The following is a 27,691-nucleotide window of genomic DNA, read 5'->3' on the forward strand; positions in this document are numbered from 1 at the left end:
GATACAACGGGGATAGTGTTTCCTTTCAAGTGAAACTAGACTGTTTGTGAAGAACAAAGTATTTTATCTACCATTTTTAAGCTTCTCTGAATTCCACACAAAAATATTTTCAAAAAGGCCATAAACAAGTGCACTTTGGAAATATCATTTTATGGCAGACAAGGTACTTCCAAAACTAATTTCTAGTAACAAATATAAATCTGTCAAATCTTGAATCAAATACAACTGTATCCACTAACACTTCACACAGCTGTTTCTCAGAAACAAGTAATCTAGTCACCAGGAAAACAGTAAGTTGAAAAACAACCATAAACACTTCTCAGTTACCTAGCATAAATTTGCTCCAATTCTGCCAATGTTCTTTAGCTCTTTCAACCACAGCTGTAGAGAGAGCGTGCACAGTAGAACAAGTAAACCTCAAGAAACTGGGCACACTAAAAACAAACCCAGCACCGTTAAAAGCAAAACTTTCATTACAGACAATATAAACCTGCCCTTCCTTTTCTATATAAGAAGTGAAATTCCCATAAATTGGTTATACAGCGGAGGAAAATAAGCAAGTTCTGTGTAATTGGTGCCATCCACATTTTTCTTTGCCATCTTAGATGTTAACGTGATACTTTGTAAAGTTTTACATATAAACCATTGTGGCAGTTGATCGACATCTCTTTTTATAATGTGATGGTTGTACACGGTCATCAATTTTATTAAACTGATCTAAGCTTTATGACAAGCCATATATTATGCTACATACTTATCAGATGAACCTTCACCTTTAAAAAAAAAGTTTCCAGGTTATAATTTATAGCAGCGTTACAGTTTGTACTGCTTCTTCCTTCCTAACAAAATGCTGCTTTGTTTGGTCATGTTAAAAAAAAAACAAAAAAACAAAAAAACAAAAACCCACAACATTCCAAAAGTTGTAAATAAGTCAGAAAGCAGACATAGTTTTTCATTGGTTTTAAATATGAAATTTATGCTAAAGCTTCCTAAGCACAAATGTGTATTTTTGTACATCTCATTTTAACCACATGCAGACCATGAACATGAGTTCAGATTTTAGACTGTTCTCAGATTATTCAGTTAAAAATGGCAGAACTGCTTATTGTAAACACTTTGCACTGCAGGCAAAAGCATCAAATCAGTGACTTGAGTTGAAATGAAGGGTCTCAAGGCAGACTCTGTTCCACACCCTTACACTGTATCTACAACTGAACTAAGAAAGAAATACAAGGAGCTTCGATAGCTGTGGAAGAAAAGTGACAGTGATTGTTTACTGCAGGTAGCTTATGTATTGTGCCAACCTTTTTTGTATGTTTTGTACCAAGTTTGGAAAACAAAATGAAACATTCATAAAATGTATGTGCAGAAAAAAATGTATATAAGGTATATTTTTGTTAGAATTGTAATAGAATCATACTTTTGGTTGCTATGTGTTAAAATGCTGCACTGTGTATATTTGAAGAATGGTGTTTCTGGTGAAAGATATATAGTAAGAAATAATGAATATATATGCAACATTTTTTCAATGGATTTTTATTCAGATGAGTTGAACCTCTGTTCTTCATACAGTAAATGCTTTTACCATTCCTTTATCTAGAACTAGTGCTCTCAGTGGTTGTATCTTAACTATTCCAATGACTGAATGCTCTCTGCAGCATGCATTAGAGAAAAGAATTTAAACTTCCAAAACTTTGTCCTCTTAATTTATTAAATGCTGTAAGATCATACTGCGTAACTGTAAGACCATAACCATGTAAAACATTTCAATTCAGTATTGTCATAGCTCTGTCACACAAAGAGGAATGTCAATGGTAGAAGGGACGTAAGAAATAAAGTTCAGTCTCAGTACCTGAGTTAAAGCATCAGTGTGAAATATTTGTTGCCACATCCTGTGTATTTTTTTACCCAAAGTAAAAAAGTAATTCATGTGGAGTATTACTCCTCTGTAAGAGTAGAAGAAATAAGCATGAATTGATCTTTATGTACCACTTTTGTCAGACTCCTACCAGTCCCAGTGACTAAGTCTGTTGCTTCATACTGTTATCAGTACATAAATGCTTAAATTGCCTCTTTTCTCTATTAAGGCTATTTCTGACAAAGACATTTACTTTCACAAGAACATACAGAATTCTGCTTTACTGAGATCTGGAAAAAGAAATTTAAAAGGAATCATAAAAACAATGAAACGCCCATTGCCCTCCAAACTTTTCACCAGCTTTGCAGCCCTCCTTTGGACACTCTCCTTATCTTGTGTCATTACAATGGCATCCAGTGCAGGAGGTGAGGCCGCAGAGCACAGAGCAGAGTGGCACAACCCCTCGCCTCGCTCACTGGGCCTGGTGCACTCCAGGGTGCAGGTGGCCCTTTGGGCTGCCTGAGCACAATGGGGAAAAAGAGCCAAAGAGGAACTTCCTCTCCCACTTTGTACGTCAGTTGTACGGAGTGCAACACTTGCTGAGGAACGCTATCTGAAACAGTGCATTAGAGACTAATGAGCAGATGAGGCTAACATGCTTTCATCCTCACATGTGTAGTAACACATACCCAAAAACATGCTATAACCATCTGTAATCCAATCTCTTTCCCTCCCATAGGATAGCCATCTCAAGAAAAAAACATGCAGTTCAAGATTTAAAGGTGACTTCACCTTCCTGAATATAAAGGGAAACATTACTCAACAATTTCTCCATTCTCTTTTTGTTTTTTTAATGCCATTTGGGGTTCTAAATTCGACTCACAAAAGCAGGGAAAAATACAGCCTAAGATGTTACTGTTCTCTGCTCTCCCTTGAGACTTAAAAAGGCAATGTTTGTCTTTCGGGTGTTACGGGAAATGCGTGTATCCATGAGAGCTGGGGGAAGCAAATCTAAGTTTCTTCAGCTCCTCCTAGGAAGTTGGAGTGCCTCCTCTTGCTTTTGCTCTGGTCAGGATCCACTTGGCTCTGTTCTAATTACATATACTGCAGCTGCTGGACTTCAAACCTGGACTTAAGCCACTGGAGTCTACAGTACTGAAAACAGTTAACTCACTGATTCAAAAGGAAGCAATGGCATTGGAAAGTTCCAGAAGACTTATCCTGAGCTGTTCTGAGTGCTGGGTCTGAGGAGCAGAACTGAGGACACTGGAGCCCTATTTTAAATTCCTCAAGTCCTCTTGACCCTGGGTCCTCTCTGTTCCAGAAAGAGCAGTAGAAGGATGGTAATCCATCCTCCTTCCCACCTTCTTTCCACTGATTTTGGTAATTCCTTCCCCTATTTCCCATCTCATGATGATTACAAATAACTGTTCTGGATTTAACTCAGTGGAGGGTTTTGGGGGATTGGAGAGTTTTTGATTGGTTGGTTGTTTTTTTCCCCCAGCACTTTTCTTTTTTTTAATTATGTTTGTTTTCAAACCTTTTCAGCTTTGCAGACTACTGCCTCTTTCTCAGACTTGAAAAAGGCATTGTGTACTTGGAGGCTTTACGTTTTTAAACTCTAAAATACTATCTGGACTTACATACATAGAGTAAGTTTCTTTGAAGTCAAATTTTATTCAAGTGTTCAGCTGACAGAACAGATCAATTACTACTGGTTATGAAAATATTTTACATCCTGAAAATTCCCAGTAAGGACTGCACCTCCATGACAGACAAATGAATTCAATGAGTACACTATGCAATGACTAACTTGAATCAATCAGACTTCATGGTAGACATCATAGTGGTGTTATATCAACTCCAGTGTAGGTTAACCCACAGTAAAACTGCAGACTTCCCTTCACATTCGCATTTAATGTATATCCAGTTATGCATATTTAGCCTGTATTCAAGCAATTTAAAATTTTGGTTGCAGATCACCACTTTGTGCCAGTTTCTGAAATAACGTTAAACTGCGGAGTCTAGATTCGCGTTCACCATCCTTCCACAAAATAATGAGATGGTCAGCAGAGCATGTAACCAGTCCCAGTTCACTGAAGTACAGGAACATCTGCAATGAAACCATTACGATTATTATGACACTCACATGATATTATCAGCTGGCTTAAATGTTCAGTGTAACCCTGGACTGAAAAAGTACACGTGCCTGAAATGGTTCTGTTCAAACATTAGGTATTCAAAGTTACAACATATTTTCTGTATGTTTGAGATGTCATAAAATGTCTGTATGAATACAACCCTTAAATAACACTTTGCCCTGAAAGATTTCCATGTGAAGAAGGAAGTAAAGCTTTACAGATAGAGAAGCTAAGGTGCTGCAACTTGAATAAAACTTTTTCTAAGTCAGCAGTAGAAGGGGCATGAGTTGCATGATCTCTGTCATACAGTTTCTGCTCAGAAATAGAAGCCACTGTACTGTTCATTTGACTACACAGTACCACACTACAACACAAGTTACTCCCACCAGGCCTGGAGGAATCAAGAATAAATACCTCTTCAGAGACACTGGCATGCACCTGGTCACACACAGAGGGCGATAGGCCAGTGAGAACTGTAATATACGAGAAATATAGAAGTAGTGGAGAAATTCCACAAGAGCAGCGGAGCCAGTAAGTAGTGATCCCTGACTTCAATGACCACAAGGCTGCCTTTCATCAGCTAACATTTCAACATAGCATTCAGTGGAACAAGGCCACACAGAGACATCATGGCACGCTTGCAGTGCTCTGACCTCTCAAGATACTGAAGAGATTTGTCTGGAGAAAGAACCAAGATTGTGTACAGCCTATTTTCCCCAGGAACAGCCAGTTATTAGCTCTGTGATTCCAGTAAAATACACAAGCCAAGCACACATCTTTGACCATCACATTTCACCCACACTCAACATCTCCAGCCTCAACTGCTCCCGTCTATCTAGGGTCTAAAATACTTTCCATATGCAGAGCAATGCAGGAAATGATTGTCACCATTATCTTAGCTGCTACTTGATTCTAAAGCATCGCAGTAAAGACAAAACATATCGGGACAGAGCAAAGAAGGCAAGAGACAAACTAGACACTACATCTCCTTTTGTAGGTACCTACTTTTCTTACTACTAAGATAGTCTCTACTAATAGTTTTTGAAATAGTTTTAGAGAGAAAGATGGGAGGGAGAGGCAGAAAGATTTGCAGAAATCTCTGTAGCAGATGGGATCATTCTATCTATTAATGAGAAGCTGCCAGCTTTTACCAGTTCTGAAATCCAGCTAGTTTCATGCATACTTTTGAGCAAAATTACTCCAAGACTTGCCTCCTCCTCCCTTCCTCATTACCAAACCTTTCTCCTGCTCCTAGCAAGAATATAACAGTTCGCTGCAAGAAAGCTATCTTTCACTCCAATATTTTTGCCAAACATTAACATTGAAAACACAAGTATGAAAGGGGAAATACCATTTAAAAATACGTATACTCTGTTAGGCAGCACAGCACAATACCTGATGTAAACTTAAAAGACAACCTTAAGGCTCACAGCACAGGAGTTATAATTACTGAATTGATTTCATTTTCATGAGCCTTTGTACAGACTGTAAACTTAAGATGAAATTTCGAATAAGCATCCAGTTCCCAGTTGTACTGTTTGCAGTCTCCAAAAGAACCCAATATGCTACCATATTTTCCATAGCATTTTCGTACAGTCACAGACTTCATGCATCTGTCACTGTTCAAGCTCTGATGAACTCTGGATTACTAATATTATCATTTTCATACTGTTCTACATATTCCACACAATCAATGTGTCTATTTATTAGTTGCTAGAACTCTGATGAATTTAGAAGGACCTAAAGCCCAAGACTCCCATACAGCTCCATAGTATGAGACATACTATGACAACATAAGACATTCCCAGCCTCCCGACCTACAGAGTCAAAAGTTACAGCTTTTTAAAGAACATAAGTATTACATAAGTTAACATAAAATTACATAAGTAAATGAAATTCTTTTTTTTCATCCTACTAAAACTGGCCTACCTGTACAGCTGATGAATGGCCAATCAGATCACCAACCAGCTCCAAAAAATGCATAGGTGTATTCTCCTGCACCTTCTTAGCTTGGTTTGCCTGCTTGTTTGCCCTTCCAAATCCCCACATGTTGAAGAACCCTGTAGGGGGAAAAAAAAAAAAAAAAAAAAAAAAGTTTTCTTTTGGAAAACAAACAAAAAGCAATTTTTGTTTCCATTAGCTAAAAAGAAAGCTTTGAGAGTTGCTTGTAATCTAGAAGTAGGACAGTCTGCATGGCAAAGTAACTGAAGCATTGCACTGCACAGCATTTCTGAATCAGAATTACTCATTTTTATGGCAAACACGTATTTTGAATCTTGTTATAATGTGGCAAATTTTGCATTACTCACTTGGATAAGAAAATACACGTATTCAGCAGAAAATCCAGAAGATGCTTAAATGAACTAACTGAATGGCAAAGGCAGATACAGGACAGTGATGCTCTGTTCTACTAAACTGCCCAGCTGTCATTTGTGCTCAGAAGAGAAAATTGAAGAGCCGATCTCGTCCCTGTGTGTCCTCCACTGCACATTAGAGCACTGCACACAAGTAGCAAGCAAGTTTTTGGTGCTGAATTGCCTGCTTTCATACCACTTACTGACTTCTCATTTAGTCTTAAAATCATCACCCAAAATGTTCAACAATAATCCTCCACGCATTCCACTTAGATACAAGAAAATACTTACCTGAAGAACTGTGTAATGACATTTACAGAATGAGAAAGTTTGAGTTCTGTACACAGTGAAGTTCCATCTTTGTTCCTAACCCATCCTTCAGGCCTACCAGCAGACACAAAGAAGTGTGCTAGGCCAAGGCCTTGGTACAAGGCAGATGACAGGGGAAATGAACAACTACTTAAGGGATCCCTCAGAATGAAAATACCACAGCAACAGCAGGCTAGCCATCCCACTATGGCATATAGTTTCTTTGAACCCTAGGTCCGATTATCAAAGTTAAATATTTCAAACATGAAAACACATCACAATAAGCAGCTGAACTGCACAGACCAGCTGTCATCAGCAATACTGAAGCAGGACATTCCTGAAAACCAACCCAGAAGGCAAAAAGATTTGCAATTAGAAAAAAATATTAGAAAAACATCTTTATAACAGTTCTATCAGTCAAGCAACAAGACCCTGAGGGCTGTATGCACTTGAAGTTGGGACAATCTCAAAGTGAGTCCGAAGTTCAAGGAAGAAATGTAGAAATCTTTTTTTGTGCCAGCTGTTCATTTGCAAGTTAGTCTTTAACCTTTTTTACAAAGTCTTGCAACTTACTTTTGGCAGGGAGAGTACCCAGTACAAGGAGATGTGAATGAAAGTTTGACAGGAGAGACAGTAATTTTTGTTAGACCAGCTAATACAAGTGAAAACTGAAATAAGCTTTATGGCACAGAATTGCTCCAGTAGGACCTTCTAAATTCTCAAATCAGATTTTAGGTGGCTTGGATGCCCAATGTCTTCTCTGGTTCCCCTCCCACATCTGTCCCAGTGATTGAATACATGACATTATCTCGTCTTAAAAAGCCTTCAAGCTTTTGTACACCTGAATAGAGTTCTCTGATTTTCTAAATGCTGTTTTCACCCACACCCCAAGCAAACCTGTTGGAACTGGTTCATTTGGCAGCTGCTGCTTTTCTCGGAGCTCCCAAATGCGTACACTGCCATCTTCCGAACAGGATATCAGCTGCCTGTCAAAACAGTTGATAGGCAGTACAAGCATAGATACAAATAAGCTGTACCTGTAGCAGGACAAACTATAATGGACTTGAAACATAAATGGAATATGTATGTTTTCAAACTTAAAAAAAAAAAAAAAAAAAAAAAAAAAAAATCACACTAAAACACACCTACACTCTGCAAACACACAAAATGACTTCAGCAAGCTTTCTTTCATTAAGCAAAACCATATTATTTATGGAAACAGAACATAAGGAAAAATAGCCTTTTTTACTACACATAAAGGATGTGCTTAGAAAAACGTGAATTTTCAAAATCAAGACCCCAATTTTTAACTTCTGACAGAATTTTGCTCCATCAAACTTAAAAATAAACAGATTTAAAAAACGCAACTCCTAGATATTAAAAACTTGTCATATATGTAATTTTTGTTAATTTTTTTTTTTTAACTTGGCTGTCCAAAATAAGTTCTAGCCAGAAATTCCACTTTAATGAAAGAAGGCTGGAAGTTGTTATTTTTTTGCTAAAATATTTTGTTAGTTCTGGTAAATAATTTTCATTAAATATCTAAGATCTGCCATAGATCTTTGCTTTATATAAGTAAAACACCATTAAGCTGTATTTCCCAATGTAGACAGAAGTGTTTATGAATACTGACTTTGAAAATAGCCAAGATATTTTATTTTGAATCTGTCTATCAAGCACAATGGATTAGTTATTTCACATTGAATTTCGAAAATAAAATCAACAAGTTCTACCCAGTAAAAGCAGATCAAGCTAAAGATTAAGTCCCTGCCCTAGAAATTAGATGTAGCTTTGTAGACTGTATCTAGCCACTCTGCCAAGTGTTGAGCTTCTTTACTGCAGGACAAAATGTACCATGACTTGTACCTGTTTGGAAGCATCTCAATGTGCAGTACAGAAGAGTCGTGAGCAGTTCTCTGGCAGGCAATCACACGCTTCATTTGAAGATTATATACGTATATGCCTTTCCCAACCGCAGCATACACATACTGGGAAGAAAATTCAATGGAACAACTTATAGAAACAGACAGTGAAATATCACCCTGTGTGTTATGGATTTCCAGCAGGCCTTATGATATCATCTAGTCAGCATTACACGGCTAGTTTCTGTACTCACATTAACTGCTTTATCCTAAGCACATGGAAACAGCAAGTTTCAGAAAAAAAGATGGATCTTTTGGAAGAAATGAGAGATACTCTACTATAAGTGGTTATTTAATTTCAGTACTTTCATCCTCTGTCCTACAGTCTAAAGAGAAACCAGGAATACCAACAAATTAAAACATTTCTACAATTAAACGTTTATATACTTACACTAAAAGTATAGCTCTGTGTTTTAGCAAACCCTATTTTTCTCAAGGAGTAGTGAGAATCCAGAATTCTGAGAATTTCAGGAGAAATCTGAGAATTCTGCATTTATCGTTTTTGTTTTGTTTTTAATTTAATGAATCTGCACAAAACAGTCTTACCCAAGGACACAGGCTCCACTCCCATATATTACACAATACTGTGAAGACCAGTAAACATCTTATACGCAATGTTCTCCTTCAGTACAACGCAGGGATTCCATCTGACAACCACCACGGTTCTAAGAAGCCAGAAATACCTTGCATGTCATTGGAACTGGATCTTAGTTTGGGTTCAGGGTTTTTTTTTGTTTTGTTTTATTATGTACATCTACAATGAGAGCTCTATCACCACTGAAATTAAAGTCTTTCCATTAGTTTTTCCCATTTTGAGACACACTCTTGACTTTTTTTAGGTTCCATGTATGCTCTACTAAACGCGCTCTTCACAGAAAACCTTCTTTTACACCAGCCCTGGTAAAATTGTGGTCATTAAAAACCCCAAGAAAATAAGAAAATAAATAAGACAAGGAAGCATGAACGGTACACTGATGTTAAAAGGCAGGAGAAGCAGACAGGAGGTGCACTCCTTAGCACACTTTTTTAGTATTGCCAAACCTTTACCATCCCACTGGATTCTGAGTGGCGCTATGCATGCAAACGCGGCATCAAATTAGACAAGCTCTTCTTCAGCTAACCAACTACCTAGTCTGCCAACAAAGCTCCTAATAGAGAATTTGTCACTGTAAAAAATATGTAATTAAAAAAACAATAAAAATAATGAAGAACTGTGTACTGCTTTTAGATAGCAGGTAACAAAGTAATTGATCAGAGGAATACATTTCTAATACATTTCTTCTCCACTTTTTTTGGTAGGAACTTTACAAGACAAAGACAGATCTCCCCTACAACCTTCTCTTTCAGGATGTAGGAAGAAAAGGTGATTCTAGTGCTACCACTCAAACCTCACAATAGAAATACAGTTCAAAATTCTGCAGCAATCTGTGTTTAGTTCAGTTCCACGAAAGGAAGAAAGTTCTCAGCAGACTTAGATTCCACCCCATTCAACACTTTTAACTGCTTCTGAACTTCCCAAAATTCCCTTTCTCCTATAAGCTCCATTTTGTGCATTCTTTGAGCAAGGAGTCAGAATGCCTTGAAGCCAAGTCACAGAACTCCTCCTGAAGAAGACTGGCTTTTTATTCCTCAGCACTGACAACAGAACGACATGAAACCCTATGTTTTAAATACAGGTACATCTCTCTCCTTCCATTCCCACTCAATGTTTCTATTTGCAGTATTTTTGAGAATGCTCTTTTCATAATCATGCAAGACCCCGAATGATGACTTGGCCCTCAGGCTGCATTCAGGCTTTCCCAGTTTTCATTCTGTTATAGCTTACACCTTCAAGTCATTTCCAGAAATCTTTTTCTTAATCATTCCCTTGCAATACACCTTCATGCTCCAGAACAGAATCCCACTGTACTCCAACAGTGAAATACTTTTTCCCTTTGTTGCTAATAGGCTGTGACATTTCTCAAAAGCAAACAGCAATCTGAGGATTTTTACCATCTCCTCTATAACAACTGATCTCTCCTAGGTCATCTCCAGAGTAAATGTACAAGAGATGCACTGTTTTGAAAAATGTCATTCCAGAACCATAACACAAAAGATGTACACCATCAGAATGTTGTGTTTGTTTGTTTTTTTTTTTTCTAGTGGTACTGCAAACAGCTGATTTTCTTTTTTCAGTCAAAAAATAGTTCTTGAAACAGCCCATAATAGCTCCCATACAGCCAACACCCTACAATCTGCAGTAAGCACAATGACCAAAATCTGCACGTGAAAATTGTGCCCATTTCAAAGAAGCCTATCAAAATGCTTAAAACAGCAACGAAACTGAAAACACAGAACATTTGCCCCTTTCAGTAGTTTGCACAGCTTATGAATCCTTACCTCGTCATCAGATGCTAAGTGTTGAACTGAAGTTTCATTTGGACTTTGGGATAGTTTTATTTCTGTCCGTGCATCTGGTTGGACAGAAGAGTCCCAGAAGTTGCACTCAGATGCCTGCTTTGTCCAATCAAGTGCATCCCAAACTATTAACTCACCCACATGAGAACCTGTCGCGAAAGTCAAATCTAGAGGGGAAAAAAAAAGAAAAAAAAAAATCACATTGAGATCATATTACTTTAAAACAAACAAACAAACCCATCCATTTCAGACAAGGCTACAGTCCTACACAGCAAAAAAGCTTATGCTAGCATAAAGCTATATGTAGAATGCAGTCACTAACTGACTGAACAAAATCCTCTCCCCTTTGAGAAAATTTTTATTTGATTACTTAGAACAGCTGAGGCAATTGAAAGGAGATGAGCTCTCTCCTGTAAAATCAAAACTAGCAAAGAGGGCATTCACTTGCTGCAAAGCATAGTATGACAAAGGCAGAGACCATCACTGATAGTATGTACAAGTATTTGAAGTTCATATGTTGCTTACATGGAAAAGCCTCTTATTCCTTTGATAAGTAGGTACATCAGTAAGCCAGAAACAACCACCAGAGAACCCAAATTTTATTCTCTCCATCTCTGTTCAGTAGGCCCTTTGTGCCAATCTGGCTGGCACATATTAGCTAGAGTACAAATATGCACTCTGTCACAATGGGAATAACTTCTCCTGGGCTCAGAGGGAACTCAAAGAGACAGATAAGATAACAAAACAGAAGGGTAACTACAGTCTTTACCTAGGCAGAATTTCAGGCAATCCCTTGGTCCAGACAAAATAAGCAACAGAGACTGCATCATCTTCCAGAGCCTCTAAATAATGCATCTAAGTGCAGGCCTACATCTGTACCCCCTGAGCCTTTTTTACATCACAAACCTACTTGGTTTGATTTCACATTTCACTGCCTTCACAGCTACCACAGAAAGGATCACTTACTAGATATGAAGCTTCACTCCAGTTACAAGTTTGGTCCCAACAAGAAGCATGCAGTTGAAATATTCCATCAAAACCCCTACTTACCATTGACACTGACCAATGACAAGATGTTATCTTGATGATCGACAAGGCGTTTTACTTCAAGGATATTCCAACCTTCAGACTTATCACTGGAAGCAATCAACCTAAAAATGACTTCCAAGATAATGAGAGAAACTGACTAAATAAGCTTTATCATTTGTCAGAATAAAATATAGATATGCTCAAATAAAACAGATCATATTCAGACAGACACAAATTTAAGCACATTAAAAGTGAGACAGTGCAAGATGCGCAGTACCATTTATGATCATCTCTTTAACTGCTTTCCTCATAACACAAAAATGTGAATAATTTATTACAGTGTTATTATTAAGGTCTCCTATTATAGTAGCTGTAGGGATCAAGATTTCTACTTAGTAACTTTGATATTTAGAGAAACGATCAACATCAGAAGTTGTACAAAGCAGTGGAAAGTATTAAACATCTGTATTGACAAGTAAGGTAAAAACAATTGCTGTCTCAAAGACTTACTAAACAAAAGGATGAAATACTCTGTAATATCGCAATCAAAGTCTCCAGGAATTAAGACTTCCTTTCAATCAGTCTTGGAATTTCTTTTTTGCTATCTCAAAGGCATGTCAGAACCAAGGGAACTTCAGATGGAAGTTTACGCTGTATACCAAAGTCTAAACAAAAGAAGACTATTTCTAGTTTGCTCCCAACTCTTTGATCACACTATTAGATTTTTTTTTTTTCATCCAAGTATTTAATAATATCGGGCAAAATCTGTTGTTTTGTGGACTCGTTGCTACACTTTATCTCCTGAAACTTTTTCTACATTTTGGCATTTCAACAGTTTCATAAAACACTTCCAAAAGGCCCCCCACAAACAGCTAGCAGATGATTTACAGTTTGCATACATTACATAGAAAAGCTTATCTCTGAGTATCAAAAATGACCATATCATCTCCTTGCAGCTTTGGATATTGTTTTATTGGCAATACTGCACTCTGTATCTTAGGAAACAGAGTTCCTAGGCACTGAACAGGTATGAAAACAAGTTCCAGACCAGAAGGACAAATGCAGATATCCACAATCAGATCTGGACAGGTGGCATTAATAATACTAAAAGAATGCATTGACCATTTCTCAATGAAACTCCTGAAGGAGACGAGTACTATCTGCTTTATTATCAAATAAAGAAAAACATAGGAAGGTTGCTAATTACATCTTAGTACCTTTCACTTTTCCTATACAACTCCAGCAGTGTTCTGAGTACAAGTATCTCTGACAAGCAATGACAGAGGATACTAAGACCTAACAGAAATCCAGAATACTCACTTAGCTCTTTGCCAACAGCAGCCACAACACAGTTTTTAGGCAACTCAACCAAAGCACTAATACCTTTGAAAAATAAAGGAAATAAGGGAGAAAACAGTATTTATTGACCAAAAGTAAACATAGTTAGCTGATAAATCCTTTGCAATAATGCTTTTCATAATTTTTTGTCCACATACAAATTACTAGCAAAACAAAATCATACTGCATGAAGCCAAAGTAAAAATGCAACAGAAGTGAACAGATTACTTCAGATGGAGGTAGAGTTCGGTTCAGAAACCAGCAGAATTCTTAGCACTGAACTTGATACAGGAGCTAAAGTTCCTACAAATCATCTTTTTATTTTAAGTAGTGCTAAGATGTATATGCCCTAATGCTGGACAACAAAAAGGATACTGTGGTAATTATGAGACTTTAAATACGAGTTGTTGAAGTTATTAGATGCTGATATGGCCACAATATACATGAGATTAAAATATTATGCAGAGCTAGCTGAAGCATAACTCTGCATAAGAGATGTCCAGCTTACTGATATCCTGCTTTTGTTCCACATACACATCCCAAAACCTGTGTTGTCACATTAATATGGGAAAATTCCCTGAAGAATAAAACAGACTCTTTCTTCTCCCAAAAAGGAAGCAAGGGATCAGGAGAGCCAATGCAGCACATTCCATTGGTCAACCCTACATACAAAAGTTTACATAGCACTCTATGCTACCAACTACAAACACCAATTAGAACTACTATTTGGTAGGATACTTTGCATCAAACCTAAAGAAATACTGGTATTCTCAAAGATTCAGAAGGGTTTTACTTATGGCTATTACTTATATGATAAAAATAAGGAAAATTAACAGCTTCATAGCTATCTTTGTAAAGCATAGCAATAATGTGTAACTATTTTCTTTGCACAGCTAGATAATATAAGGTTATTAACAGAAAAGCATGAATTTGAGGTTTTGATAGAAATACAGTAAATATAATCTGATCTCAACCTTCTACAAAAAAAAAAAAAAAAAAAAAAAGCACTGATTCTTAATAATGAAAAGAAATTTTACTACCCTACTTCTAATACCATTAAGTTTTAAATAGAAATAATAAAACTCCAGCTCCTTCACAGAGGAAGTGAAAGGATCTGGCCCCAATTACAGCAAATGCATGCAAGTCAGCAATAGAGGGTACAGCCCTCTAAGATTTCAAGTTAATTGGAATACATTTATTGCAAAATATTTAGAGTAACTGTAAAGTATTACACTTACTAAGGTCTGACATAATCTAAAATTCACATAGCACAGGAGACTAAAAGCAGTCTTAATTTTGAAATGATTATGTTTGACATTTTTAAAAAGTGGCTCTAATACATAATGTTATCATTAAAATTAAAGAGAATTTGCCAAGTTGGTTTTGCATCATTATACAGATCCATTTTACTTGCACTTTAACGGCTATAATGAGTCATTTACATTTTTACCTGCATCAGTAAGATGACTGGTCTTACACAAGAGATCTAATTTTCGGTTCCAAACACATAGATCACTCCCTCCAGACAACCATACATCCAGTCTTTGAAGGACTGTCAAACACTGCAGAATAAAAATCAGATATATGCCCCCTGCAAAAGTTCTGCAGGGAATTTTTCACTAACGTGACTGTGAGCTTTAGCTAGATGAACCTGCAAGTACTATGAAATACATACATTATGAATGTATATACATACAGTATGAAATACATACAGTACTAAATGTCAATTTCTTGAGAAATACAGAATTAATTACATACTGTATGTTACATTTTTTTCTATCAACAATGCAAGATCTGATCTCTAATGATATTTTCAATTAACATTCAAGAATAGTTTGATTCCTGATTGCCTTTTCCAATGCAATAACAAAACAGAGGTACAAAATCGGCCTTAATCTATAGCCTTTCAAAAACAAAATTGAGGAATTCAAAGTTCCAGAAAGAAATTAAGAACTTCTTAAGAACAGTTCTCAAGCAGTCACTGTTAAAGGGTTACATCTTCTAAAATTACACTGTTGTTCATTTAAATACACTTGCCCATAGGAAGACCCGCACAGAAAAGATTACTGTGCACAAAAAGACAGGCAGACTTAGGGTTTCCTCAGCTTACCTTTACAGTAGAATGGAAACATGACACTTTTTGCACCTGTCTGCCAGTAGTGCAGTCCCAAACCTGACTTAATTCATTAAGGAAATTGATTTTATGTATTTATTATAACTGCTGTGTTTTTAACTAAAGGAGAGTCTGGGATATAGATATGCAGAAACTCAGTCTTACAGCTTTAGATTGTCTTTTCAAAAGGCCAAAATGACATGCTAATAATTGCCTATCATTAAGATTCATTTTCCTAGTAGGGATTACATCTAATTGTGAGCAATGACTAGAAAAAAATGCTAGTTTGATCCAACTATACATACTGCTTTACCAGCCAATAAATTCAAACAACACATAGCCTCTGTAAATGCTTCCAATAAAAACAAACAAAAAAAAAGAAGTTCAAAACCTCTCCAGATCCAAGGATACAATAACTGTTCTATCAGCTGATGCTGTTAAAATCAAATGACTGTTTTCTTCAGAAGCATCTGATGAAAAAAATGGTGCTATAGCTGTAATCTTGTGTGTGTGACCATGAAGTTCAAAAAGTTTCTCTCCAGTCTGAAAAATAAGAACAGGGAAAATTAAAGGTAAAACTTGGATTAAACCTATAGTGATACATGACACAGGTACCAAAGTACTTTCAAAAACAAAAATTTCTAAGAGTCTAAAATGTCAATTTCCAAAATCATTTATGGTTTCACTTCACTAGACCTTCAACACTTTCCAAGATCTTACTTTGTTAAAGTTAAGTTAAATAACATAATTAAGTACCTACATGAAGAGTATTACATAACAAATAAAGTGGTTTTCACATTTACAGAGCACAATTTCCATAAGAGTTACTTTATTTTAGAAGAGTTTCAAAAATTACAATGAAATTTTTGTCACAGCAAGCAAGGCCTTGCTTTGGCACTGAGTGAAGAATTTAACTATCAGTGATTGGTGTTCTTCCAATAAAGTTCTGCATTAGCTCTCCATTTAGACTCATCAGTTTTAATGCAGTTATTGCAAACAGGGCTACTAATTCTGAAAGAGTTATATACTGGGATCTTGCCATATAATCACAGAGTCCACAGTTAGCACCTTAGTGTTTTCAGCAAGCACTGAGCATATATTAAAAGAAGAATTAGTTGTAAGTTCATATTCACTTCTGCTTTTCACATCAACATATAATTTCCCAATATGTGAAAAACCATTATGCCACCACAAAACATTTTAACTTTTAAAAATTATGTTTTTCTTATGTCCACAACACAACTTTTACTTTCCTAGTTCTTCTTTTAAAACAGATATTTGATGAACTCCACTTATACATTCTCAAATAGTATTTCTGATACAAACCAATGCAGGAATTTTTTATGCTAGCAGACATTCCAAATAGCTCTCAGTAATGCTTACTTCTTCTGAAACAAATCATCTACCCCCACACACACTAAAAAAGAGCAAACCTGAGCATTCCACAGAAAAATGATCCCATCATCTCCTGCAGATGCAAACCTGGTAAGAAATACAAAGTGAAACCTTGAATACATCATAATATAATGGAACAGAAGTAAAATTATACATAAAAAATATTTGAAATATTAGACTCTTGATTTTGATCTAAGGAATAAATAAATATCCATAAATCTCAATTAGTTTTCAAATTGAAGTCCTGAAGTCAGTACATTTAAATAGGGGTTTGCCAACAAAGAACAAAGCTAGAGAATTCCAATAAATACTATTATAAACAGAAGCCCACGTTGCAGAACCAATTCTCTTGTTGTTTGAAAATTTAATGAAAGATTTTATATACTGAATAACCTCACAGCCTAAAGCCAAATATTATCAGTCAGAGCCAATTGACTGCATGACATCAAACAAATTAGAAACCACTCATCTGAGTTCAGCACAGGAGTAGAGGAGCCCAGTATTTACTGATACTTGGATGTAGATTAAAAAGCCTCCCTAAGGTCTGTATTTAAGGCACCAGCAGGGAGAGAGAAGCAATTGCCCCTTTCTACTTTGCCCTTGTGAGGCCCCCCATCTGCAGTACCGTGTACAAACCTGGGGCCCAAGTAGAGGAGGGATGTGGACCTGTTGGGGCAGTTCCAGAGGAGAGCGATGAAAATGACTGAACACCACTTATTACAATATGTTGAGGGAACTGGGCTTGTTTAGCTTGGAGAAGACTCCAGGGAGACCTCACCATGGTTTTCTAGTATTTAAAAGGAGCACCTAAACAGGAAGGACGCAGGCTTTTTATGTGGAAAGACAGCGATACGACAAGGGGGAACGGTTTTAAACTGAGATTTAGATTAGATATGTGGAAGAAATTCACAGTGTGGTGAGGCACAGGAACAGGAAGCTGTGGTGCCCCATCCCTGGAGGCACTTAAGGTCAGGTTGGATGAGGCCCTGGACAGCTTGAGCTTGGGGGCAGCAGCCCTGCCCATGGCAGAGCATTGGAACTTGATGGCCTTAAGATCTCTTCCAACTCAATCCATTCTATGTTCAATGAACTAAAATGTCTACTTATGTGCAAGAAAGTAGTGAAGAAGAAAATTTATATCACTTCTGATTTTTTTTTTTCTGTTGCCAGATACGAATGTTTTCATTAACTACACAGAAGTCTTTCTTTTGGACTCTTACTTTGTAGTTACATTGCCTGTGAAACCTGCTAACAAAGTCTTCTGGCAGAAAGCTGTACTCCCTCAGCCCCAATTATTTTCAAATGTCCTCATTTTTTTTTTCTCCCTGTTACAGTAAGAAAAATGTGCTAAATATGCTTTTTTTTTTTTCCTATCTTTTGTTATATTACATTGAATCACACCTCTTCTTTGAAAAGAATATAGTGAAAAAACATCTTCCATGCGTGCCTTTAATAACAGTAATATGTCATCTTTAGTGCACTTTTAACTGAATTACGCATTGTTTTGCCACAAGGTCAAGAACTTAATCAGACTCTCACATCTCAGCATGATCCCTTTAAATTCCAGCCGCTTTTCAACTAACGTTGGAACAGTGTGCTGCTTTACAGAATTCTGAGAAAGAAACTGGTGTTTGAAGGAAGTTTTGAGCACGATTTATCAGCACAGAAGTTTAATGCAGCGCTCATCTGTACTTTTTCCTCTTCGACATCTAACTTGGATTTCTGTTTAAGCAGAGGTACACTGTAGGGTAGCTGACTTTACAAGTACCTCCTGTTCACCCAGGTGGAGTTTCGTAGGTGACCTGATTCTTTTCCAGTCATGATCACCATCCTTTGTAACCCTGTCTGCTTCCTGAAGGAGTAAGGAATGGTCAAACGAGCAACAAAAAAATCTATTCTTAAAATGTGTTATGAACTCTGTTTAGTTTAATGTGTCAAATGCTAGAGTATAACATGCAATTTTATCTCAGTCATTTTTTGGAAGACACTTGCTGAGTCTTAGCCTTCTTTAGCAATCTCCCAATCAATATGACCCTCACTTCATGATCAAAAACATACAAGATAAAAGGAAAAAAAAAAAAAAAAAAAAAAAAAAAAAAAAACAGCTTTCTGTTACATTTATACAGGATTTATTTAGTATCTCCAAAAACCAATCTGAGAAAATTTTCCACTCACTGGTTTTAGCTGAGCCACTGAGAAAACAAGAAAATCCTTCTGCAAAATTCTCAATAAGATGATATTATCTAAAGATCTGAAGCGTGAAACTTGGCTTACAACAGTTGACAAAAAGCACACAATGGAATAGCAGCAGAAACTAAATAAAAACATTTCAGAAACTGAGTAACAAAACTAATTTTACTGAAAAGAATTAAGTGAAAAATATTATCAGCTTTTTAACAACCCAGAAACTACAATATTCTTCATAAATAAAACCCCTGAATTACTGTTCAGCGAGGCAACTATCAAACTCCCCAAACTCTCAGAATATTAACCACCTATGTAACTTACTCCTTATCCAGATGCTATTTCACAATCTATCTTCCATGTAGCCAACCAGGCTATAGCTTTATGCTGGTTACCATTAGTTTAACGCCAGTAATTTACCTACTACCATAAAATGATGCCCAAATTATAAAAGATTTCTTTATCTCAGAAAGTGCCTGAAATCTAAGAACAGTCTGGTATTTTATTCAGTGTATGTCTTAAGAAAAATGTAACTTGAAGAAATATATATACACATATATATACATATATATACACACACACACACATATATATATATATATATATATATATATATATATATATATACACACATATGTATGTATGTATCTTGGCATCAGAGGATCTCCAAGGTTGGAGCAGATCTCCAAGATCATCCAGTCAAACCGTCCACCTATCACCAATACTTCCCACAGAACATAAAATGAACCAATTGGGAAAAAAATGAACTAAGGGGAAAAGACGTACCTTGCAAGTATATTATTAATATATCATTAAATTACAATATTCCTCCACAAAATGCCTGTTTAACACTGTAAAGATAAAGCATAGGTAAGAGCTTGGTTTCTGTTTGTGTATTGTACTGAACGGTACATCAAATATTCCTCTGCGCATAATCCATAAATGACAATAAATACTCCTCAGAAAATAGACTCCCACCTATTAAGTAACATAACTAGTTCTGAGGGTTTTCTATTTAATTCCTCAAGACAGATAAGAGTCATTCTGGTTACTATTGACTAAAAGTTTCACAACTTTATTCTAAGGCAGTTATTTAATTTAGCTGTTTAATGATTAGGTTAAAAGAGAGAGCATGCAAGGTTAATTTTACACTAAGAAAAAAGAACCGTATTTCATTCTCCTAGTCACGCTTCCAAAGAAGCAAAGGTAAAGTCAGTGACTTCATCTTTGCTTCATAATCAGATTTTTTTTTAGATGACACCTTCCTTGGAATTTAACTAGTTACAAAAAAAATAAGAACAGAACAAAGATACCAGGAAATACATTAAAAAAATGCACAAAGTTAAAATTGCATGAGAGAGATAAGGGAACTGTAAGGTTTCAAGTAAGTACAGCAAATTGAAAACAGGAATTTGGAGTAAAAATATAACATAGTGATTAGCCTCTTTTCAAATTTTAGTAGTCATTATGCACAGAATTAAACTACTGAACACTTCAAGATTTGAGAATTTCAGTTGCATCAATTGCAGGTCAAGAGAATTAAGCACTGGAATTTCAGAACAAAGGACAACAAATGCATTGCTTTTGACCCAGGAATAGCAATATTCAGTGAGAATACACTGTTCAATTACTACATTGAGGGCATCTGTAAGAGATGTATATTAATTTGTGGAACCGAATGGTGAAATGCAACAAATAAACTCAAATCAAGAACACAGAACACATCAGACCACACAGGAAAAAAAAAAAGGAAGCACTATTCTGTAATGTCTCAGGAGAAGGTATGTGTATGCATATACAGAAAGGAAAGTTCAGCCCAGAAAACTACGGGCTCAATTAGCTAAAGGTGTTTCCTTCAAATAAATGAACTTGAGAAATGAAAATAACTACTTCACCATTCTTTTTTCATAAAAAGACAAACAACAGAAAAACATAATAAAACAAAAGTGTTCACCCCATGTCTTTTTAAAAACAGTCTTTTCCTCACCCTTCCCCAGCAAAAACAGAGAACTGAGAACATTTCTATATTTTTAAAGCTATTATCTGAAGCATTCCCAAGAGCATTATAGAACAATTTAAGATGCAATTTCTTACCTGTAATCATCTATTTGTACAAGAAAACGTACTATATCTTGATGACCTTTCAACACAAGGAGCTCAGTGTAAGGATTTTGTACTTGTTCTTCACCAATGGTCTGTACAGACGATTTCTAAAATTCATTTAAAAAAAACAAATTTATTTTGTGCTGTTACTTTCATCAGGTTTTTGTAACATTTAACAATGTATTTATAGCCTCATGTGCAAATGTACAGTTACATTTAAAGTTAAATTAATTTTCTGAAATAATAATTTTACTTTAATTAAGATCGCCAGAAAGGCTCATTTCTTATCACTTCAAGTAAATAATATCCTTTTAGAGTATTTTAAATCAAAATAGAGCATGTTGTGTTTGAAAAACATTTTGTACTTTGTTCACTGATCTACTGAGACAAAAAGCCAGATCAGTCACCAGCTACCACTGGAGCCAGCTACACATACCATACGTTTAGTTTTTCATTAAATTACATACCCTCCTGAGAGGTTTCTGCATCTCCTGTGTATTTCACCTACCATTCAATTTTGAAGTTTTATACAAAAGACAACACCTTCAATGATGTATCTGTATCTACATGTCTCATCCATTGCAACTCTATTCACGAAATACCAAAGCCAACAGCTTAAAAAAAGCATGGAGGACGATTAATCACTTCATAGAACAGCATCTACAATTACATCAACAAAACTATTAATTAAAAGCACTATAAATCACTTGGAGCAAGCTGATCATCCGGCAGGGTCAACAAAACACTGTATAAGCACTGCAGAGTTGAATAGGATAATTCTGCTAACGTCAATCATCAGTTTGTTCAATAGAAGGCAATCTCTTCGTGCTTACACTCTTTAGCATTATGAACAATTTGCTATTAGACATACCTTTTAAAAACGCCAAGGACATATAAATTACTAAGCAGTAATTCAGTGACAAAATTCTTCCACTTCCTAACTTTATTACCACTACGACCGTCTGTTCTTTAAAGATATCACAGAAACTACTGTAAAACTGTAATTACTGAACACTGTAGCATAAATGAGAGATAAACCTACATAGAATCATAGAATCATAGAATCACTAAGGTTGGAAAAGACCTAAAAGATCACCCAGTCCAACCGTTCACCTATTCCCAATAGCTCCTACTAAACCATGTCCCTCAACGCAACATCCAGTCTTTCCTTGAACACCCCCAGGGTCGGTGATTCCACCACCTCCCTGGGCAGTCCATTCCAGTGCCTGACCACCCTTTCTGAAAAGTAATACTTCCTCATGTCCAGCCTGAATTTCCCCTGGCGCAGCTTGAAACCATTCCCCCTGGTCCTATCACTAATGACACGAGAGAAGAGGCCGACCCCCAGCTCACTACAACCTCCCTTCAGGAAGTTATAGAGAGCAATAAGGTCTCCCCTGAGCCTCCTCTTCTCCAGGCTGAACATTCCCAGCTCCTTCAGCCTCTCCTCATATGGCCTGTGCTCCAGACCCCTCACCAGCTTCGTTGCCCTTCTTTGAACACGCTCCAGGGCCTCAATGTCTTTCTTGCAGTGAGGGGCCCAAAACTGGACACAGTACTCGAGGTGCGGCCTGACGAGTGCTGAATATAGGGGAACAATCACCTCTCTGCTCCTGCTTGCAACACTGTTTCTGATGCAAGCCAGGATGCCATTGGCCTTCTTGGCCACCTGGGCACACTGTCGGCTCATGTTCAGCCGAGCATCAATCAATACCCCCAGGTCCATTTCCTCTACGCAGTCCTCCAGCCACACCGCCCCAAGCCTGTAGCGTCGCCTGGGGTTGTTGTGGCCGAAGTGCAGGACCCGGCATTTGGCCTTGTTGAAACTCATCCCATTGGCTCCAGCCCAGCTCTCCAGCCTGTCCAGATCCCTCTGTAGGGCGTCGCTACCCCCAGGCAGATCCACGCTTCCAGCCAATTTGGTGTCATCTGCGAATTTACTGAGGGTGCACTCGATGCCCTCATCGAGGTCATCTATAAAGATATTGAAGAGGACAGGCCCCAGCACCGACCCCTGCGGAACACCACTCACGACCGGTCGCCAGCTGGATTTGACTCCATTCACCACCACTCTCTGCGCCCGGCCCTCCAGCCAGCTCCTTACCCAGCCAAGAGTGTACCCATCCAAGCCTCTGACTGCCAGCTTCTGCAGGAGAATGCTGTGGGAGACAGTGTCAAAGGCTTTGCTGAAGTCTAGGTAGACCACATCAACAGCCTTTCCTTCATCCACCAGATGGGTCACTAGATCATAGAAGGAGATCAGGTTGGTCAAACAGGACCTGCCCTTCACGAACCCATGCTGGCTAGGCCTGATCCCCCGGTCACCCTGCACATGCCACATGATCTCCCTCAAGACGATCTGCTCCATAACCTTCCCTGGCACCGAGGTCAGGCTGACAGGCCTGTAGTTCCCCGGATCCTCCTTACGACCTTTCTTATAAATGGGAGTCACATTGGCAAGCCTCCAGTCATCTGGGACCTCACCAGTCAACAAGGAGCGCTGACAGATGATGGAAAGCGGCTCGGCTATCACCTCCGCCAGTTCCCTCAGCACTCTCGGGTGGATCTCATCTGGCCCCATCGACTTGTGACAGTCCAGCTGGAGCAGTAGGTCTCTGACTGTTTCTTTCAGAATCGCAGGGGGGTTAGTGTGCTCCCCGGCCGAGATTACCAGGTCAGAGAGAGGGGTATCCTGAGGATAACTGGTCTGACTTTTAAAGGCAGACGTAAAGAAGGCATTCAGAACCTCCGCCTTTTCCTTATCCTCAGTGGTCACATTCCCAGCCTCATCCAGCAAAGAGTGGATATTCTCCTTTGTCCTCCTCTTACTGTTAATGTATTTATAAAAGAGTTTCTTATTCCTTTTCACACCAGCAGCTAGGTTAAATTCAAGCTGGGCTTTTGCCTTTCTGATTTCACCTCTACACATCCTAACAACTTCCCTGTATTCATTTTGAGTGGCCTGTCCCTCTTTCCACAGGCGGTAGATTCTCTTTTTCTCCCGGAGCCTCAGGAATAGCTCCCTATTCATCCACGCCGGTCTTCTTCCCCGCCGGCTCATTTTGCAGCTCAGGGGGACTGCCTGCTCCTGCGCCCTTAAGACTTCCTTTTTGAAGAGCAACCAGCTCTCTTGGACCCCTTTGCTTGCTAGGACTGAATGCCAGGGGACTCCCCCTATTAGTCCCCTGAACAATTCAAAGTCCGCCCTCCTGAAGTCCAAGGTAGCAGTATTACTATTCCCCCTCCAGGCTCCACCGTGAATCACGAAGTCTATCATTTCATGATCACTCTGTCCAAGACAGCCTCCAACCTCCACATCTCCCACCAAACCTTCCCTGTTTGTGAACAGCAGGTCTAGTGGGGCAGTTCCTCTCGTGGGCTCTCCGACCAGCTGTATCAGGAAGTTGTCCTCTACGCATTCCAGAAACCTCCTAGACTGCTTCCTTTGTGCTGTGCTGTACTCCCAGCATACGTCAGGGAAGTTAAAGTCCCCCATGAGGACAAGGGCAGGCGACTGTGCAGCTTGTGCCAGCTGCTTATAGAATACCTCGTCTGTTTCTTCATCTTGATTTGGGGGTCTATAACAGACGCCCACCAGGGTGCCTGTCTTGTCAGCCCTTCCTCTGATCTTTACCCATAGGGATTCAACATTAACGTCCCCAGTCATAATCTCAGTAGCGTAAAAGCATTCCCTAACATAGAGAGCTACACCTCCACCCCGCCTTCCTTGCCTATCTTTCCTGAAGAGTTTATAGCCATCCATTGCAGCACTCCAATCGTGGGAGCAATCCCACCACGTTTCCGTTATGGCTACTAGGTCATAGTTTGCCTGCTGCACAATGGCTTCCAACTCTTCTTGTTTGTTGCCCATGCTGCGTGCATTAGTGTAGACGCACCTCAGCTGAGCCCCTCGCCTCTCACCTAATCCCACTACCACTTCCCCAGGCTGCTCTCTAGCAGGCCTGGCTTTATCCCCCTCTCCCTTCCTATCTAGTTTAAAGCCCTCTCTACAAGTCCCGCCAGCTCCTGGGCAAGTATCCGTCTCCCTTTTGGAGACAAGCAATTCCCATCAGTAGACCTCAGGCCAGATGCCGAGTAGACCAATGAGAAATACATGAGACAAACATCCTCAGAAACATCAATATTTTCTTGCAGGAACAACCAATTATTTTCCATTATCTCTATGTTGGTACTTCACAAGTTAAGAACAACAAAATTAATAAAAAGGGAAGGAAATCTGTGTTATATTTAAAATGAAGAGGTTGTCAAAATGCTAGTTCTTGCAGTTTTATCTTGGTTCTGTGGTATCTGATGCATTTCATGAAGCAACTGTTCCTCATTTTATGCAATTATGCGAGAATAGCAGTTCCCATTTAAAACAATGGAAGTATAGTCCTCAGAGTTATAAAGAAAAGTAGAAAAATATGAAAACTAACAGTTCGGCCATGAAAAGCAAATAAAAATATTCCTTTTTAAAAAAAAAATAAAAATCTAGCATTTTAAAAATACTAAAATATCTCAGTAGCATTCAGCTGATGACATAAGCAGTACTGTAGTCAAAAGAGTCCAGCTCTTTTATTTAATAACAGAAACATGTATTCACAAAACAAGTGCACCACTGCTCTGAAAAAGCCAGGACTTATAACACTAACATCCTAATTCTATATTCTGTCTTTGCTGCTTCTTCAGTATAACACAGTGACACTTCCTTTGAACCTGCCTAATTTTTTTTTTCTTACTTCTGCTTCACCTAAGATTGCCCATGAATACTGAAAGATACAGTGCTGCAACATGATATAGAGAACAACAAGAAGTTTTTCCTCCAGTTGTGTCATACTGCAAGCCATTCTTGCTTCAGATGCTCAGATGTTGAGATGTATCTTCTCAATTGTTAGATTATACTTCCATTCTTTCTTTGAAGAAGTCTGCTTGATTTAAACTAATTGTTAACTGAACTCTCCTGTAGCAACACCAAGTTTTTACAAGAGAAGATTAGGTGCTGATCCCAACGGAATCCATTCCCAACTTCCAGGTTTTTATGCAGGGTCTGCAACTGTCACTGCAATAATAACATTCAACACAGCTTCACAACCTTTTGATAATCCCTGTGATTAGAAGCGCTTAAAGGTGGGATGTTTAAAAGCAATCCACCAAAACTGGATACAAAAGTATATAGAGATTCTTCTGTAGTTACCCTGTACTCTGGAGCACAATAGAACAGTTTGTATGGACTATCAGGCACGCACCGCGGCCATCAACATAAGAAATTCAGGACCTCAAGTCTAAATCATATACTGTGAAATTGAAAGAATGGAAAGGCTAACGAGAAATTCATATTTCCTGAACGTAAAATTAAAAACCTTTGCCAAAGGTTTTCATTATTCTCTTAGACTCTAGTCCTTCTGCCTCTCTGAGACCGACTGAAGCCACAGCAACAAACCAAACGCAACCAGCCCAAAGCCCAATTACTGGCTGTAATGGACTCCCTCATCTACGCTGTTCAAATACAAAGGCAATTAATGGTTATGAAGATCATCTTCACATTGTCTGTAGCACAACATAGTGCAAAGGGGAAAATAAGCTTCCAAAAATCATCTTTATGAGTACTTATTTGTCAGTTTTCCACTGAGGGAAAATGCCATCATTCAGCACACAGAATGCAGCACACTGATATCAGTGGAGAAAAGTCCCATGGATCATGCTTATGAAAGTCAAGAAAGGCAGAATGGGAGAACTCCGCTACACTTACGCCTTGTTAAAATATGGTGAGCCTTGAATGTAGCTCAAGTTTAAACTCCGGAGAGGAGCAAACAGCAGGGGAGCTACCTAGCCCATTTTAGCATTGCTGCTACCAACTCCTGCCCCGCACACAAATCTGCTGAATACAACCACAGGATAGCCGAGGTTTGGGCCGATGACGCAGGTCAGTGGCACTGCCGCCGTGGTAAACACTGACATTAGAAACAAAACAAGACGTAGTCACGGCTTGCTCACGCACAGCCGCTGAAGAATGACTTCCTCGTGTCTGTCTGGCATTAAGAGTGAAAATCCCCGCAGCAGCGTTGCTAATTCCTGTTAAAAGCAGGCTCGGTTCAGCACTCCTCGGGACAGGGCAAAGACGGCAGTGCCTCCCTCACACCCAGCACGACACAGAACCAGCCCACACACCGGCCGTGTCAACACCGTCACGGCCCGTAGCGCTCCTTACCTCCGGGCACCTTACCTCCGGCGCGGGGCTCACAGCGCCACCCCGCAGCACGCACAGAACGCGCAGGACCGGCTCACAGCCACCCCGCGGCGCGGCGCGGCGCAGCAGCCCCACCTCACCCCACCGCTCCCGCCCGGGGGGCTGAAGGGAGACACCCCCCTACCAGCGGCCTTACTCGGCCCCGCCGTACCTCCGCCAGGCCCTGCGGCTCACGGCCGCCCCCGATCAGCCAGCGCAGCATCCCACTACCGCCGCCTCGCTGCAACTGCGGCCCAGCCCCTGCCTGCGCGCCGCCCCGGCGCACAGCTTCCCCGCCGCAGGAAGGGCCTTCTTAATCGAG

At 38.8% G+C, this 27,691-nt stretch overlaps 1 protein-coding gene across 1 annotated transcript; it reads right to left on the bottom strand.

Annotated features, from left to right (window-relative positions):
• Positions 1-3,818: 3,818 nt before the first annotated feature.
• Positions 3,819-27,592, bottom strand: WDR41 (WD repeat domain 41; the record flags this gene model as incomplete). The annotated part of the gene is made up of 13 exons (XM_079548970.1): positions 3,819-3,971; positions 5,929-6,059; positions 7,560-7,648; positions 8,529-8,650; positions 10,964-11,148; positions 12,032-12,142; positions 13,331-13,393; positions 14,799-14,910; positions 15,459-15,521; positions 15,873-16,004; positions 16,895-16,943; positions 21,135-21,250; positions 27,542-27,592. 13 exons carry the CDS (start codon positions 27,590-27,592, stop codon positions 3,819-3,821), a joined length of 1,377 nt encoding a protein of 458 aa, XP_079405096.1.
• Positions 27,593-27,691: the final 99 nt, after the last annotated feature.

The sequence above is a fragment of the Tetrao urogallus genome (assembly GCF_951394365.1).
Source record: "Tetrao urogallus genome assembly, chromosome: Z".
NCBI classification, from domain to species: Eukaryota; Metazoa; Chordata; class Aves; order Galliformes; family Phasianidae; genus Tetrao; species Tetrao urogallus.